Source organism: Arachis hypogaea, chromosome 13, assembly GCF_003086295.3.
Source record: "Arachis hypogaea cultivar Tifrunner chromosome 13, arahy.Tifrunner.gnm2.J5K5, whole genome shotgun sequence".
NCBI lineage: Eukaryota > Viridiplantae > Streptophyta > Magnoliopsida > Fabales > Fabaceae > Arachis > Arachis hypogaea.
In genome coordinates, this window is record NC_092048.1 from 46,836,303 (window position 1) to 46,855,554 (window position 19,252).

Consider the following 19,252-nt stretch of genomic DNA (forward strand, 5'->3'; position numbering starts at 1 on the left):
CTTAACCCTTGATAGCTCAAAGAAGGGAGTGAGGGAGGGTGGGATTGAGGATTTTGAAACTTGATGACTCAAAAGAAGGAGAACGGGATTAAGGGATTTGGAAATGGCTCGATCAGAGAGAAGGCGGCAATGAGATATATCAGCTCATAATTAATAAAAATAATTAAAATTAAATTTAATTGTTGTCATAAACGGACTTATTTTTATATCGGTTCAACCTGATTCATTTAACTATCAAATCAAAATAGAAAAATTATGATGCACCAACTTTAATTTCTAGTCCACCAAAAAAGACACATATCCATAAAATCTTAAATTCCAAAACATTATCCAGTAGTCCAGTTTCAAATTCAGCAGAAATTATTTTTGATGACTTCATTAGAGTAGTCGCCATATTTTTAAACTAACATAATCTTTTATTTTATACACTCATCACATTTATTTGTAAGTTTTTTCATTTTCTTAATATACACTCTTTTTATAGTTAATTTTATATTTTTTTATTTCTACCAACACAAAATATTATTACCGTTTTCACAAAACGTCATTAATTTTTTCAATTTTTTTACAATACCTCAATGGTATTTCGATAATTATATTTTAAAAATATGTCGAGTGCTAAAACGTCATCGACATTTCAGATTTTTTAAATTAAAAAAATTAACATATCAGAATAGCTGTGCCATTATATGCATGAAAATTTTTAAACAAAAAATTTTAATCAAGAGGTGGGTACCGTTTTGCATTTAAGGAATTAAAAAAATATTGGTCACACATAAAATGTAAGTGTTGGGCCTTCCAAAAAGTAAATTTTAATAAAGACACTTAAAATATTTTTTTTTAACATTTACATATCATCTAATTATTAGACGTATTATTGAAATAGTTATTTTTTAATTTTTTAATAAATTAAAATAAAATCGATTTTTTTATACCAATAATAAATTCAATAACTCCGGTCGACTCAGTCAATTTATATGACTCGGACCGGGTCATTTTTTTTTTGTCAATTTAAAAAATCCACGTCGTTTGCAACCCCTAAACTCTCACCTCCCTCCGTCAACGTCATTAGACTGAAGCTCGAGCTCTCTCATCTTTGTCATTGTTGCTCAATGCTCACTGCTGTCGCACCGAAGCTCCCTCCCTCTCTCGGCTCCGGTCTCTTGCTGTCTCCGATGTTGCACTCAAGCTCGTCGTCGTTCTCTCGGATCGGGTCTTTCCCACGGTCTCCGGTCTCGCACTCAGTCGCGCTCGCTCTCCTGTCCTGCCCTTGTTGTCGCCGGTGGCAGAAGCATCATGGAGGTCCTGGGGTTCCTCCTCGCCGTCAGTAACTCTGGCCGTCAGCTTCCTCCCCGCCGTCAGCTTCCTTCGCGCAACCAGAAGCTGGTCCCGATTTGGTGAGTTCCAACAAATTCCGCTTTTCTTCCCTTTTTCTATTTTGGTGCTGTCTTTGACTTTATTGCTGAAAATATCAATGAATTAGTCTCCTTGTTTCTGAAAATAATCACCGACATGAATTTGTTACTGATTATCACTGAACCTTGAATAATTTGTTGATGAAAATTCACTGAGCTAGTTTTTTATGTTGCTGAAAATCATAATTGAGATGAATTTGTTACTGATTATCAATACTGAATTTTGAATTTGTTGCTGTTCTTTTCAAATAATTACTTAGCTAAATCTTTTTATTGCTAAATATCATCAGTGAGTTGAATTTGTTACTTCGATGCCCCCTTAGGCTACAATTCCTCTTGGTATGTTGCATTTTCTCTCCATAACTTTGGTTTTAATTTATCAATTTCTGCTTTAAGGTTTGAGTTGCAATACAGAGCTCTCGTTAACTTCCATTTTAGTCTATTCTTTAGTTTAGGTTAAGATGTCTTATGAAGCTGTCTCCTACTTCTACCTGATCTTATTTCTGGGATAAATATAATTACAAAAAGTATCACTTCATTCACTCTAGACTCTATATGTTTTATTACTTTAGTTTTTCTGGTTCTCGTCTCATGTGACACATTTCTCCACGATGACTATGTACTTTCAGGAAAGAGATATCACAACTGCAGAAAAAAGAAATTGAAATGAAGAAGGCAGAAGCTAGAGGTAGCAAGGCTGAACAGAAAGCTAAGAAGAAGCAACTGGAGGACGAGGTTACTCGACTTTCTGCTAATCTTAAAGAGGAACATGCAAAAGCACTGGCTGATGGGAGCAGAGAATCCAAGCAGAGCCGAGTGACACTACAAGTTGATGCCTCTCGGTTTAACTGTTTGTGAAATAAAGCCTGATGGGCACTGCCTCTATAGAGCCGTTGAGGATCAGCTGGCCCTCCTCTCTGGTGGTGGATCACCTCATAGAAATTTGAAAACTAAAGAGGTGGAGTCCACGGCTTTATGGGGAGGACAATTAGAGGTTGGTGCCTTGACTCCCTGGTTGAAGAAGAATATTATGATATTTTCAGGCTCCTTCCCGGATGTGGAGATGGGGAAGGAGTATAAATCCGCGGATGGCACTGCCTCATCGAGTTTGAGTGTTATGCTCTCCTACCACAAGTATGCTTTTGGACTTGGTGAGCATTATAATTCTATGGTCCCAGCATGATCTGAATGTGTACATCACAAAAAGTATTTTTATGACGATGTTGCCTTATAGCATTTTTCTTTGAAACCAAACATTTGATGGAAGATCTCTTGGAACCGAAGTTGTTATAACAGTTCTTGAATGAGTGATTTGCTTTAATATAATGCACACTTCAGTTCTTGAATGTGTCATTGACATGCTCATTGAACCGTTGTGATCCACGTATCAACATAATTTCAAATTGTGAGCAACTCAAATTTTATGTTGTTGAACATTCAGCAAAGGGAATACTTTGCTTTGCATCTATAAAAGGGTTAATGTTGAAGCATACACAGCTTGGAACAAGAGAGAAATTGTGTCTAAGTTCCTTAATTTACAATCTTGTATGCTGAAAACCGTGTTCAATTTCCTTGATCATCATACCGATTCTACTTTACCATGAAGTTAATTACTTTTGCCATCTAATACTAAAAATAATTTAGCACCTCACCAATCACAATCCAAAAGAGCAGACACGAATTTCGCACAAAATGAACAATATTATCAGCATTCCTTTATTGGACAAGTTCGTCTCTTTTCATTTCAAAAATCATATATATTACAGGTTTTTTACTATAAGACTAATTTATCACCGTCATTTTCTGAATGGTAATAGAAATTGCCTTTTCAGGACCTAAGGAACTATGCTGTCTGCCAATTTTTTTTTATTATTAACAAGATTAGAGGTTTACTGAAAAACAAAAAAACACAGTAAACAAAACCCCATAAATTCTAGAGTTCCACATTGTTTACTCCCAATGGTCTTTCCTGTTTCCACCATTCCTTTCATTTCTGTCCCTGGATGAATGACACCCAAAGAAGGGGGCTGGGACAATATGTTTGAGATACAAGTTACAACTAGTGTGCTAAAACAAAATATTGAATTCAATTGTTTTTTCCATTCATTTGATCTACAATAATATTATATTAGTTGCTAAAAAAACAATTATAAATTGTACTTTGTCATATATATTGGGCTTAAAATTTCCAACAAATCATATCAAAAGAAACTTGCAGATTGCAGAAGCACGAATTGATCTCGATATGTTTGATCCATTAATTTTACTAAGAAACCAGAAGTTGAGATAAAAATTAATTCAATGCTTTTCATTTGGACCATGTCTTTATGAACTGATAGATACATCATGCGAGAAAATCAGACACACAAAATTTCTTGACTACTATAATGGTTCTGTTCTGTCCATTCCTCTAATACACCAAAAAGATCAGAAAAAATAAAACAATATTTCACAAATAAAACACATCTTGATCATACCACAAAACCTTAATACAAAAGGCCATGTCAATCATCAGCTTTAGCTTCATTCAATAACTCCGATTCGCTTTGCCGATTGAATGACTTCTCTCTGATAGTGTCCAAGATTGGTTTCCACCTACAAGGACTCCTCCCTCCATATGTCATGGCCATAGCAACTTGCTCAGCCACACCAATTCTTGCAGGGCTCCGACAAGGCGAAGACATACTCCAAACACTACTAAATTCACCAACGCCGCTCGAAAATTCACTAGTACTATTAGTAGTACTAATTTTTCCATTGAGAGTGTTATTTTTCATCTTCTTGTTCTTCTTATTATAATTCTTCTTCTCTTCACGCCTTGTTTTTGCTATTGGATTGAGCCTCTTTGCAAGAGTAGCCAAGTCAACAGGGGAAGACAATCTTACTGCAAATACAAATTCTGCATAAACGCGAGTAATTAGTCATGCAAGTAGTTAATCACACTGATAGTATAAATTCATACATCCAGAGAAGACAAATTCTGTAGTTAGAAATCCATACAACGGCAAACAAGTTCACGTAAAACTGCAACAAAAAGATAAACACCCAGAGAAGACGAGCTACCAAAGGGAACCCATGTACTAGAGGAGAAGAGAACCCATTAACAACAACACAAAAGCGAACAGAGAAGAGAATAGAAGAGAAGCTAAGAGAGGATTGAAGAGGAGACCACGAACTGAAGAACGACACGAACACAATGGCTATGAAGACGAAGGTTCGACGGCGACTGACCTTGTTCGCGGTGGGTTTGACGACAACGAGGTTGTGGTGGTCCTGGCAGCGGCGACAAGGCATGGGCTTCCGCTAGGGCTCTTCAATGGTGGCCACAAGCTGCTCCTAGGTGCATTATAATTTATCATCAGGTTCCATGTATTGAGCAAGTCGATCCATTTCAAAAGGGTAATCATTTTCTCTGCCTAATCTTCTTAGTTTTATACACTGTTGCAAGCTGATTCTCTAGTCTTCTGATTCTTTCTTCAACCTGTACCATTATGTGCAAATCAGATGAATAACCATGACCTTCACCTTCATTACCGGAATGGTTTACCTTCTCCGAAGACATCTCTTGTTCTCTGGTCCCATTTTCACCTGAGAAATCCTCCTCCATAGCCACCATTGAAGGTTCACTCTCACTGTCATCATCCACAATAATCACAACTTTCTGCTTCTGTTGCAATGGCTCTCCTGCAGCTCCATAGTCTGCAGTAGAGGCTGCAGAGCTCGACAAATTCTTACCTTCTTCGTCACTTGTTACTTTCCCCGGATGGCGAGTAGTAGCACCACAATCCTCAGAGGAATTGGCAGCATTCAGAACCTTATGTGCTGCTTCTTTTCTGTCATCTTTAGGAGCAAAACCTGGAGGAACATCAGGAATTTCAGCATCAATGGTTTTTCTTTTTGCTTTATTTAGCAGAGCCGCGATATTCGAAAATCCTGCTCGTTTTTTGTGCTGTGCATTATGAATAGCAGGATCGACATTGCACAACACTGAATTCTTCCACCACTCTGCATACCCTGAAGTAACATCTGCCTCAAACAACCGAGAAGGAAAGTACATTTTTCTTTCAGATATAGGCCTGCAATAATTTTCCCATGCCATAGCTTCACTCTCATCTAATCTTTGCACACAAGCCGGTATATCCTGATCCAATCCAAACTGCAAAGCGACGCGATTCGGGAGGTACTGCTTTACTATGCTATCAGAACCAAACCCAACTAGCTCCGAGACTCTCAAACAACTAGCATAAGATTCAAGCTCTTTAACCGAATCTGAATCTTTGCCTAATTGTATCCATTTCTCATGCTCAGGATAGAAAACTTTGTACTTACCACTAGCAAGCCTTGCATATGGCCTCCAAAGAAAATGATCCACGGATGAGTTCAATGCCGCTCTCACATTCTCCAATTTCGCAGGCTTAACCTCATGCCACCTTGTGACTATAGGTTCTCCACTTTTGATCACCTTCGATTCGGCGGCTGCAAGTTCTTGAACCTCTCCCACACCCAAACCTGAACCAAATGAAACGGTGATCGGAGGGTAACTTGTAATTTTACATCCTTCTCGACAACCTTGTTTTCTTTCACTCCAACAATTGCTTTCTTCAACAAGTCCAAGTCCCTGTAAATATTCGCCAGAACCGCCGGCGCCAACGCAATCGAAACCCCTCTAGCTAGTTGAATAGCTATAGGGTACACGCTCTTTGATATCAACTCTCCATTAGGAAAAATAAAAGTTGATAACCAAGCAACAAGAAACGCTTCATGTTCAATCTCCTTCCCACTATCCATGAAAACATCCATCCAAGCAGACATGGAAGCTTTCTTCTGTTTGCTCCTTCCAGCTTCTCTTCTTCCGGAAATCAATTTCTCTTCAAAATGCTTCATTTCCTCGTCCTTAAGAACAGTAAAAACAGGGCCACCAATAACAGGGTAACCCCCCAAAACCATGAGGTCCTCCAAGGTGATTGTAGCTTCACCCCATGGAAACACAAAAGTGTTGGTCTCAGGACACCATTTCTCAGCAACCCCAACACAAAGCTCCATTGATGAGTTTGTTTTGAGTATGTTACACTTTGTGCTCATTAGAGCATCAAGGATGCCAACTTTCTTCCACATTGAAGCATATTTTGGAGAAAGGGTATCCAACCAATGAACCCATTTTTTCGGTGGGGAACGCCACCATAGGGTTTCAATTTTCATAGGCCAGTTATTGGGTTCGAAAACTGGTGGAACAGCGGAGAAAGAAGATGAAAGAGCCTTAGAATTAGAATCCGAAACATGATGATGAGTGGATTTTGCATCCGAAGAAATGACGGGATTCAAAAAACGGGCATTTCTCAGAGTTGGTTTGCTATCTCCAGCTGGTGAAACCATGAAGGCTTCTCTTACCACCATGATCCTCTGCAATGCTGCTTCTTCATCCATCATAGATATGACTCTGACTCTGACTCAAGACTCAACTCAAATTAAGTGCTTTGTTTCATCAGGTGTGTGAAAATGTGTATAATTTTGCCACTGATCTTGTGTTTCTGAAAATGGTGCTTGTTTTAACTTCTTCAGCACGCGGTGTGTGTGTAAGCAGTGTTGCAAAGAGAGTCGCTCTAGTGAGAGGGAGAAATAACAAGAATTGAATTTACCTTTTATTTTTTTTAATTTTTTAATGAAAAATGCAGTGTCCATTGGTATTCTTCGCCTCTTCGGTCCCTTGGTATTCTTTTCTTTTCTTTTTTTTTTTTCTGTTTTTTCTTAGTTTCTTTTTTATACTTTAATTAATTTGTTATAAAAATCCATCTCACGAAAATAAACAAAAACTCGGCGTTGGTAATGGTGGTAATTACCATTACCAGTTGGTAACCGTTCAAGAAAGATGGATTAATATCACATGGCTATGTTATTTTAAAAGATATCATTTGCTCATGAGAGCAAATTAGAGTTTAGACCTTAGTTTTATCATTGTTAAATTTAGCTGTAGATTGTAGATTTTATTTATTAGTCATGTATTTATTCTTTCTCTTCTTAATTCGATGTGTTTAAATGGATACGTATTTAAATGTACACTAGTACTAGCATTTTAGTATTCAATGAATTGAGAGGCTTCCTTCTCAAAGAAGCTTTCCTTAAAATATCTCTCAATTTTGTCTCTTTCCAAGACTTTTTCCCAATTCAAACATGCAGGAGGAAATCGGAGGTCCATTTATAATTTTTTCATTTAAAATATATTTTTTGAATTATTGCTTTTATCTTTTTTAAGAGAATATTTTTTTTGGAAGGATAATTTTGTCATTTTTTAATTTTAGTATTAAAAATTAGATAATATTTTCTACCATTATTGATAGTGTGTTATTCATAGATGTAGACGGTTGTTGATGACCACAGAAGACAAATCTAGTGCCACAAATTAGAGAATCAGTTTTTCACCAATTCAGACCCTTAGATTTGAGATTTGAGGAGACCATCAAATAACCAGCTTGAATGAAAGAAGGGAGTCATTGGATGAAAATTTAATTAAATCAGTTAAATTATCTAACGACTCTCAACTATCAACTTCACGTAAAATCAATTACATCTGAATTTCTACCTTAAAAAAGATTGAACGGTAATTAAAGTGGTGCCAAATCTGAGTTGAACCCCTTTCAATCCAACGAACAGAGATGAAGCAATGAAAATCGAACAGCGAGGGAGTAGTCCACACTCCACAGTATGCTTCTCTTTTTTTTCTCTCTTTATTCGTTCCTCTGAACATCACTTTTTTTCCCTCTGCAGTCCTACTTCCAAAACACATACTTTACTAATCCAAAAAATCAATCATAATGACTAAAAAAAATATTAAAGAAGTTGATCATTTTAAATTTTATATTGTTAATTATTTTAGTTAAATTAATTATATAAGTATTTTTTTTATTTTTTTAATCTAAATATAAAAATAATAATATAACATTATGTAGATGAAAACGGTTATCTCTCACTATTCACATGAGAAATAACCGTTTCAATTTTCTCCCCAATATTTTATCAATGTCTCTTGTTAATTGGTAAACGGTTATTTTTATTTTTTAAATTTAAATCAATCCAATTGAATCATAATTTAATTTGGATAGTGGAAGATAACATAATCGTTTCAATTCTCTTCCTACTATTCCTATCAATCTCTCCTGACAATTGGCAAACGGTTATTTTTATTTTTCAAATTTAAATCAATCTAATTAGATCATAATTTTATGTACTCTTTTTGAGTACTAATTGATCAAACATATCCATTTTAAAAAACTTTAAATTAAATTATGATCTAATTAGATTTATTTAAATTTGAAAAATAAAAATAACCGTTTTTACCAATTGTCAGGAGATTAGTGGAGAAAGAATTGAAACGGTTATCTCTCACGTGGATAGTGGGAGATAACCGTTTCCATTTTAATCCCACTGTCCCATCAACCTTTTTTAATACCAATTGATCAAACATATCTATTTTAATCTCTTCTACCAATTTTTTTATGTATTAATTGCATGCTAAAAATTTTGATTATTGATAATATTAATATTTTTAATTTTTTTAAAAAAAAATACATATATCTCGTGTAAACGAGATAAAGATATATGTATATCTCGTTTACAAGATATACACGTTTCGCATCTAATCTTTATCTTTATAGTATATAAATGGGAAGCTCATTTGCTGACGTGGCGCTCATACGTTGAGTATGAGAGTTTATTTGCTTACGTGTCGTCACTAGAAATTTTTAGATTTATATTTATAAATTATAAATTATTATTTACTTAGGTTGTTATTTTCAAATTTTAAGTTTGGTTGTTTTACTTAGGTTGTTATTTTTTAAATTTTAAATTGTTTTATTTGTTTGGGTTGTTTTACTTAAGCTGTTATTTTTTAGATTTCAAATTATTTTATTTAAGTTGTTATTTTTTAAATTTTATTTAGATTTTACTTAGATTGTTCTTTTTTATATTTTAACACTATTTTTTAAAAATTTGTTAATTCTTTTTAGCATTATTTTTAAAAATTTTATTGATTTTTTTTTAAATTGCAGCTACATAAATTCTTTTAAAGAAATTTAGAGTTTTAAAAAAAATTACGTTAATTATTCTTCGGTTGTTACATACTAATATTACTATTACTATAAATAAAGATTTACGTTAGTTTAGAATTTTTAAATTATTATTTGTTTAGGTTGTTATTTTCAAATTTTAAGTTTGGGTTGTTTTACTTAGTTTGTTATTTTTTAAATTTTAAATTAAAGTCAGCCAAATTTAAAAAATTTTAGTTATGATGCAACTATAAAAGGATAAGTTATGAGAGATGTAAAGCACCACAATTTAAAGTACATCAATCCCTTTCTTTACATATATCCAAAATCTCCCTACTTGTTCCAATTCACAAAATTGCTGACATCAATCCTACCATCGACAATTTGTGTGTACGTATACGAGTGATACGGTTATGAACACTATCAAGTTACAAAAATTCTCCATTGCCATACTCAATTGAGATGGTTTGACTCGATGAAGACACGAGTTTTCTACTAATATCCTTTTATCCATGACTTCAAGGTTATTTATTTATTTTTTTAAATTAAAGTCTATGTATATTGGATTAGATATTGAATAAGTCTATATTTAACTTTTTTTTTATGTTATTTTCTTTTTTAAGCAGGTATCGAATAAAGTTTGGTGTCATTGATGATTCTGACTGTGCATGTAATGTAGTCTTTGACAAAGAGGCAAAACAAGTTTTGAGAAAGAGTTGTGTAGAGATACTTGATCCACTCCTATTGGTAAGATCTAACCAATATTTATTTCTAAAAACATTAGTGAAGATATTTTTATTGGTACTTTTTATATTATTTATTATTAATATATTATGTAATACCCTACAGAAAGGAAATCTATTGGATACACCTACACTTTTGCTCAACCTAATTGATAAGATCTTTCTCTTCATCGTTGAAGTTCACATATATGATAATCCACATTTTTCACCTTCTTATAAAGTTAAGAAGATGACTGATAATGTGGTGTTTTTGTACAGAATTTGTTGCTTGAATTCCAACGAAGTTGCGGCCAATGATGAATCCGAATTGTTGGAAAATGCTATTATACCAACTAAGCGACTATCCTCGGACTCGGAAGATTCGAAGGTGGAAGGAAATACCTCAACTTGCAAGAAGATCAAGATTGAGAAAGAAACTTGAGAATTTGGATGCACATGTTTTGGAATCCCTTTTAGAGTCTATCTAATAGAATAATGCCAAGCATATGTTTGTTTTGGTGAAAACATTGTCTTTTCTTGAGTTATTTTTCTTTTTGTTCTTTTCGATTTTTATGTTTGGAATTTAAAATTTTTTTAAATATAAATTGAAGTTATTTGGTTATTACTTGTGGTTTTATTTTTAATTTGATTCTCACCGTTGATATTATGATGATTTTTAATTTAATATTTAATGTCATAAAGTTATAAATTTTTTCTTTGAATTATTGTTGATATAATTAAGTTAGTTATTAATTTTTAATGTGTACTTATTTAAAAAAAAATCTAATTATAATTTTTAATTAAAGTATTATGTTTAGAATTTTAAATTTAAATTCAAATATTTTTTTTTTGAATTTTTAAGTAAGCAATTGGGTTTGAGAATATTTTTAAAAAATTTATATAATTTATAAGCTACTATGCTAATTACAAAGAATTATAATAAAGTAAATAGAATTATCAGTCTTATTAAGATGTGAAGTTATTTATACTATTTAAAAAAATATATAATACTGTTTAAATTTTAGAAAAAGTATAATAAAGTTAATACTGTTTATGATGAAACTAAAAAAAATTATTTTTAAATTAACAAATTTCTATATTCCTAATGGGCAATGGACGTTTGATTAGAAAATTTTATTTAAAAATTTAAAATTTATACTAGCTAATTAGGAAATTCTATTTAAAAATTTTAAATTTGAATTTCTAATACTAATTTCTAATTAAGTTTTTAACCATTTCGATTTTTAAATTTAAATTTTTTTACTTGACACATTTATAAATTTTTATTATTATCTTTTAGATTGTAGAAGTACTTTCATCTTTTTCTCTCTTTTTAAGTATTTTTTTCTAAATTTACGTAATTTATAAGGTTATTAATTTTTAGATTGTATTTAATTTTATTTATTTTTATCGATAAATAATAGGATTGATACTATTTATGACGAAACTAATAAAAATTATTTTTAAATTAACAAATTCCTATATTCTTAAAAAAGTTTATTTAAAAATTTTAAATTTGCACTAGCTAATTTGGAAATTCTATTTAAAAATTTGAAATTTAAAATTCTAATACTAATTCCTAATTAAGTAGCTTCTTAACCGTTTTGATTTTTAAATTTAAATTTTTTTATTTGTCACATTTATAATTTTTTTCTTTTTACTTCGTTTACATTGTTATTTTTTAGATTATCTCAACACAACAATAGAGGTACTTTCATCTTTTTCTCTCTTAGTTATTTATTTTCAATCTCTTTATTTAAGGAAATGAAAAAAAAATTTTTAACTATAAGTTGAATTTTTTGATAGTAAGATTAAACTTATATTTATTTGAAAAAAGATACTTTTGTAAAAAAATATATATTATTTTTCGTAAAATATAGTTTATGTAACTAAATAAATGAGAATAAAAAAGAAATTAAAGCAGCCATTGAAAATAAAATCTGTGCGATTTTACATAGACATAAGAAGACACTAATTTCATATTCTATTTGGTAAGTTAGACATGAGAAAAATTGTAAAAAATTAGTGTCTCAAGTTAAAAATTAGTGTTTTAGCATTTTAGAGAGACACAAAATACATGTTTTTAACGGGTGTTTATGTATGACTATGTCTTTCATCATTTTTGTTTCAGTAAACAAACACCATACATGTACTCCTGTGTCTATATTTTGATGGAAATGTATACCAAAAATAAATGCTGTCATATGTGTACTACTTTATTTTTTTTAATAATATAAAAAATTTGATAATAAAAATGTATTATGTATAATGTATATATATTTTTAATTGGTTAAAAAAATTATTTATTTAATATTTTTAGGTATATATTGAAAGATGCAAGAAGTCTAAAGAGAAGCAAGATTATATTGAAGAAAAAATTGATATTAAAAGACAAAGAAAATACAAAGCGAAGCACAATTTAAGGTAGACTTCATATAAAAAAATAAATTAATTATTTTATCATTTTTGTTTTTAGGTTAGAATAATATATTTTTTTATTTGGTATTTTTAAGTATGTCAGTTCTATATATTTAATTTTTATTGGGTATACAAAATAACTAACATGTCATGAGTATTTTGGCCGAATGAAAACCCATAAAATACAATATTTTCTATATATTATTTAGCTATTGACAAGTAATAAATTATTAATTTACATTGTCTTCGTAATATATTATTAAATTTGTTTATGAAAAAATTATAGAAAATTCGAGTGATAGTTCCAATGGTGTGCATTTTCAATCGGTGTTGTCGAACATTACAAATAGCATTAATACAGATTTATTTTTGGATGATTTTTTTGGAACTTGCTTATGTAAATGTACATGCACTTTATGTATTTTGATTTTCCTACTATTTATTCAATTATAAACTTTAACAGAAAATATGTTCAAAACTAATATCTCGAGTTATCTTATTAGGTAATAACCCAACACCATATCGATCAAGGACTCCAACTACTAATCTACACTCTGTAGATGAAAAAGAACGATGTTCCAATATTAGTGATATTAGTAATTCGGGTATCACACGTGAAGCATATGATAGCCCATGTCATCAGACAAGTCAACAACATCTTCAACAAACATCAAACAATATCGACCAGTTACAAAGCCAGCGTATGTTAATATGCTTTTATTACTTAAAGACCAAATATTTAACTTTTCAATTGATCTATTAAAAACAATCTTTGGTATATGCTAAATAATTATTATAGATTTATTGGAGTACACAAATCGAATTAGATTGCAAAGGGATGCAAGACTGAATAGAAAGACTATGCTACTTCAAAAGAGACATGGTAAGATAAGCATGATAGATTGTAATTATCACAAAGCTAAAATTTTACTTCTTTTATCTTTAATACTATCTTCATAATATATATTCATAATTTATCTTATTCAAACATTTAACATATATTCATTTTTCTTTTTTTATAATATAAAGTACTTGATGTATTATCTCTAATGATTACAGGAGCAAGTACATCTAATTCAAATTTAGATACTAAAGAATTAGAAGAAGTGTGCATAGATGAAAAAGAAAGACACCTGATACAAAGAAAAACATTCTTGAAGGAATTGACTATAAATCTTTCAAAAATTTTTGAAGAAGTTGAGGATATTACTGAAAATACGACTATATTAGATGATTCTGTGCAAATTGAATACCCAGCCATATTCGATGTTGCTGAGAATACAGGTAATTTAAGAAGTAGCAATATCAGCACTTTATTATTTACTATTGTTATGCTTTTTATAAACAAAAAATTATCGTTTAGTGTTCAAGTTTTAAAATTCAAACTAAGATATGGTTATATATTATAATTTTTGTATTTGAACATTGATTTATTGTAATTCTTATTGTTTGATTAACGTGAATGTAAAACTTAAATATTGAGGTTGGCACAATGTAAAACTTCTATTTATATTTTACTTTGAATAAAGATAAAACAACATATTTAACACGTTTATTATATAACGACGATGATAGTGTTATACTAAATTTAAAAAATATATGGTTATAAAATATTATTTTTAATTTAACTTATCAAATTTAAATATAAGCCCGTGCATCGCACGGGTTTAACACTAGTTGTATTATACATGCAAAATTATCTCATTTAAACGAGATAAGAGAGGGATATTTATTTCGGTAAATATTTTTTAAATTATTTATTTCGATAATTATTATAATTAATTTATTTATTTAAATAAAAAATCCATGTAGATGATTGTTAGTTTTACATGCATATATATGTTTGGAAACATTTCAAGTGTACCGGAAGTACCGATGCACCAGTTATTTTAATCGTTGATCTGAATTATAAAAAATATATATAATATATATTAATTAAAATCAACCGTTAAAACAACAACAACAACAACAACAACAACAACAACAACAACAACAACAACAACAACAATAATAATAATTTGGTTGTGAACAATAATTAGTATTATATTTGTTATGACATAATTAGATTTATTTTATCGATTTATTAATTGTATTTATTAGTAGAATGCGTAATTTAAATTTAGTTTGTTGGTTAAAATTCTTGATAACACCTTTTTTTTAATTTGTTGGTAGTTTTTATTTAGTGTTAGCATCATAATGAATTAATTAAGCAATGTTAATAAATAAATTAATAGAACTTAGTTTGTGAATAATTTGATTAATTATTTTAAATTATATGCAAATATAAATTAAAATTTTTGGTTTAATGTATAGATTATACTTGTAATAAAATATATAGTAATTTAAACTAATTATTGTCATAATCTAAATAATTAAGTTATTGGAGATAATTATTAATTAAGTTCTGTGTTAAAATATAATTAATTATGGCCATTTTATTTATGTATGTGTATGTGTGTAGGATAAAGACTCATTTGTTAATTATATTTGTAAGTGGGTATTGTTATAAATAAGATGAATATGTTCGTCAGGATATTGTTGATAAGAAACTTAGTTATAAGGATAATTAAGTAGAAATTAGTTTAGTGGATAATTTTATTACTTATGAATGCAAGTTTAATAGAAAGGTTAAATTATTTTTTGTTAACGTTCGAGCAAATTTAATGTTAATTATAAGTGTTTTAACTTATATATAATTAAGGTTTAATTATTCTGTTGGTTCCTATAGTTTCGTAAAATTTTTAATTAGGTTTCTATACTTTTGTTCCGTTTAATTGGGTCTTTGCATCAAATTTTTTTTTTAATTAGGTCCCTCTTGGTAGTAATTGGCTTAATTGTATAGGGACCCAACTAAAAAAAAAATTGGTGTAGAAACCCAAATAAAAAAAAAAAAGTGTAGGGACCCAATTAATAAAATAAATTGGTGCAAGGACTCAATTAAAAAAAAGTATAAGACCTAATTAAAAATTTTACAAAACTATAGAGACCAACAAAGTAATTAAACCTATAATTAATTAAGACAACATGAGTTATTATTTGTCTATATTTTGTAAGGTATAAGAAATTTGAGGTGTATCCATATGAATCCACTGGATTCATATAATCTGATTGTCGAGCCTTTTGTGCTGGCAACTGGATTTTATCATGTATCCTATGTTGGAGTGATCCAAGATCAGTCGACTTTAGTAACAGCTCTAATAGAGAGATAGCACCCAGATACACAAACATTCCATCTTTCAGTGGGCGAGTGCGCCGTTACATTGGAAGATATGGCTCTGATCCTAGATATTTCGTTAAATGATCTTCCCGTGACAGGAACAACCATGACTAGTCAAGAGGCCATATAAGCTGAATGCTTACATCAATTTGGAGTTGCACCTAGGACTAGTGATTGCAAAGAAAATTTCATCAAGATGACCTGGATTTAAAATGTGAAAGACGGATTAATTTTGAATGATTTAGTTGCCATGGAGAAGTATGTGAAATGTCATATATTGTTGTTCTTTGGGTCAATCTTGTTCGCTGATAAGTCTGGGTCAGTAGTTCACTGAAAATTTCTACCATTGCTTCGTGACTTCTCTTGGATTCACGAAATCAGCTGGAGATCGGCATCCTTAGCACACTTGTACAAAGTATTGTATAGAGCAACTCGCTTTGACTGTAAAAAGATTGACGGTCTACTAACATTGTTGCATATTTAGGATTGGATTCGTATGTCATTTCTTGCCCCGATTCCTGGTACCCCACGTCACTTCCCACTAGCAAACCGGTAATATGAATTGTTATACACCTTTGAGTAATGTTTTACTTTGTATTTCAATATCTGGATAGAAAGTTTAGTAATAAAAAAATGTGTAAACAGATGGCATAATTGGGAGCATGTTAATCAGCCGTATAGATATCATACTGTTGCTTATTTTAGGAGATTGTTAGACGAGGTTTGGGAAGGTCGGGTGTGTTCTCATCCATTGATATAGAAACATCTCGGTATACATGTATGTTGATGCCTTCGTATTATGTAGTGTTTAATTCTTTCTTTTTTGTTTCTATTCAGTTTTTTTGGGAAGCTTACGGTATTGATCGGATAGAGGCAGATATCATTTCAGAAGATATTCGTAGTCATTCAAAAATTTAGAGTGCAACAGTACCATTGATATCATTTGAGACTCTTGAGTGGTATACAATGGATAGGTGCATGAGACAATTTGAGTTTGTACAGAGTATCCCACATCAGGAGAGGTCTCTAGATAGCCAACATGGTGATATTTTAACCAGACCTAAAAAATTTGATTGGTTTGTCACACACAAGTTTTGGATAATGCAATGAACCACCTGATATAGTCATGTCCTAAATCAGGAGGTTGTGCCTTTGCATCATCCATGAGATCTTTACATGTATTGGTATCGAGAAAAATATGGGACTCATTTGCACTTTTCTAATATGGTCTTACAAGAAAATCAAGAGGGAGATGCTGTCTCGAATCAGCCACACCAGCCAGAGTCGCAGTAGTCATTACAACTGCTTTGACCCACACAGTCAACACCACTACAGGAGCAACCTCAGCAGTCTTCAAATCCATATATTCCTTAGACTTATTTTTCATTGCCTTTTACACCACCATTCTAACCACATCAATAGGATTGAGGTTTATCGCACTTTGAAACTAGAGCCCAAGCATCATTCAGCCAGCTGCTTTGATTCATTGTGACAAAAGCGGGTCAATTACAGTCGTGTAACCTAAGCCATATGCCCCTACCCAAGTTGGCTGACCATGAAGTGCTAACCTAAGGACAAAGGTCATTGGATGTGAGAATCGATTTCGTGCACCTTCAGGAAATTCTGGAGGCAGACTATTTGTTGACTCAAGGAAGAGTAAAAGGGGTTGATGTGTTGTTAATAGCAGAAACTCCCGTTGCATCCAGATGGGTTTCATCAAGGAAAGCATGAGGGATAATGACGAGGATGAGGGTGATGATGAGGATGAGAACAATGATGACGATGTTGGAGGTGATGGAGAAGATGAAGATCATGGTGACGACCTTGGGCCTAGTGCAGGTAACGTAACACGTAGTAGGTTGATATCGTTACAGTATATATTATTGTGTCAAATATTGTTTGTAGGTTGATATGAATGTTATATTTAATTTTTCTTTAGGTAGGGTGGGTATAGCAACATGTGGGACATCACCTTCATCTTCTGGAGGCAAAGGATACAATCTTAGAACTCATCTCCATGCTGTACTGCAAACAGAGTTCATACTATTCACATTTACGAATGTCGCGAAGAAGTACAAAAAATTTTCCAAGGATGTAAAATAGAAAATGCGAAAGTAGAATGTTAACTATAATTAATCTTCGAACTTTGTGTAAGAAATATTTGGACTTCGTATAACATATATTTGGACTTTGTGTAATACATATTTGGACTTTTATAAGTGGCAACACAAGGAATGTTTTAGAGGACATAATGTATTGTAATATAATATAAAGGACATACTATTTTAAATGACATAATTAAAGGAGATAATGTTCTTGAATAACATAAATGCTATAAATTTTACAAATAAGAATGACAAACATCATAACCGTCAGGTATTCTGAGTAGCACCGCCTGCATTAGAACCACCACCTTGTCGGCATCTACTACGATTGTGGTCCTTGGCCCCATATTGCTTATAGTTTCTTGGATCACGTATTATCCGTGTGTCCATCTCATTCAATAACTGGGTTATCTTTGGCCGATCCTTAGTCACTCGCTTGAGAAAAGGATTGGGTACGAATCGAGGTCCGTGATACACAGGCCATGTAGTTGGATTGCCAAGGGGCCTAGACCTAGCTCTATAAACCATTCAGACCTGATCCATCCTGTAAACATCATGCACATAAACATGCCAATCCAATCGCTGATTTGCACAGCAAGCAAATATATGGCGACATGTCATTCGATCAACTTGGAATTCACTACAATCACAACGACGCAGACATAAATCAGCTACAAACTCCAAGCCACTGTGCATCTCACGCACCTCAAAGACTTTATTCTTTCTGTTGAAACAATTAACCTGAATGTTTCCAACTGCACGTTGATTTACATGCAATTTAGATGTCACAATGATGAGCGGATAATTTATACGTTTTTTGGCATTGTTTTTACATAGTTTTTAGTATGATTTAGTTAGTTTTTAGTATATTTTTATTAGTTTTTAATTAAAAATCACATTTCTGGACTTTACTAGGAGTTTGTGTGTTTTTCTGTGATTTCATGTATTTTCTGACTGAAATTGAAGGACTTGAGCAAAAATCTGATTCAGAGGCTGAAGAAGGACTGTAGATGCTGTTGGATTCTGACCTCCCTGCACTCAAAGTAGATTTTTGGGAGCTATAGAAACCCAAATGGCGTGCTCTCAATTGCGTTAGAAAGTAGACATCCAGGGCTTTCCAGCAATATATAATAGTACATACTTTTCTCAAGTTTAGACGACGTAAACTGGTGTTTAACGCCAGCTTTCTGCCCTATTCTGGCGTTAAACGCCAGAAACAAGTTGCAAAGCAGAGTTAAACGCCAGAAACAAGTTACAAACTGGTGTTCAACTCCAAGGAAGATCTCTACACGTGAAAGCTTCAATGCTCAGCCCAAGCACACACCAAGTGGGCCCA

At 31.8% G+C, this 19,252-nt stretch overlaps 3 protein-coding genes across 3 annotated transcripts; 1 reads left to right on the forward strand and 2 right to left on the reverse strand.

Annotated features, from left to right (window-relative positions):
* The first annotated feature begins 1,078 nt into the window (after positions 1–1,078).
* On the forward strand, positions 1,079–2,811 carry LOC112738294 (uncharacterized). The gene is made up of 2 exons (XM_025788666.3): positions 1,079–1,397; positions 2,045–2,811. Exons 1-2 carry the CDS (start codon positions 1,297–1,299, stop codon positions 2,271–2,273), a joined length of 330 nt encoding a protein of 109 aa, XP_025644451.1. The 5' UTR covers positions 1,079–1,296; the 3' UTR covers positions 2,274–2,811.
* An 885-nt stretch (positions 2,812–3,696) lies between these two features.
* LOC140172941 (uncharacterized) lies at positions 3,697–5,514 on the reverse strand. The gene is made up of 2 exons (XM_072211869.1): positions 4,963–5,514; positions 3,697–4,896 (listed from the first exon to the last, which is right to left on the reverse strand). Exons 1-2 carry the CDS (start codon positions 5,512–5,514, stop codon positions 4,819–4,821), a joined length of 630 nt encoding a protein of 209 aa, XP_072067970.1. The 3' UTR covers positions 3,697–4,818.
* On the reverse strand, positions 3,697–6,931 carry LOC112734022 (serine/threonine-protein phosphatase 7 long form homolog). Its single transcript, XM_029291598.2, has 2 exons — positions 4,647–6,931; positions 3,697–4,314 (listed from the first exon to the last, which is right to left on the reverse strand). The coding sequence occupies exon 1, from the start codon at positions 6,840–6,842 to the stop codon at positions 5,874–5,876; it is 969 nt and encodes a 322-aa protein (XP_029147431.2). The 5' UTR covers positions 6,843–6,931; the 3' UTR covers positions 3,697–4,314; positions 4,647–5,873.
* Positions 6,932–19,252: the final 12,321 nt, after the last annotated feature.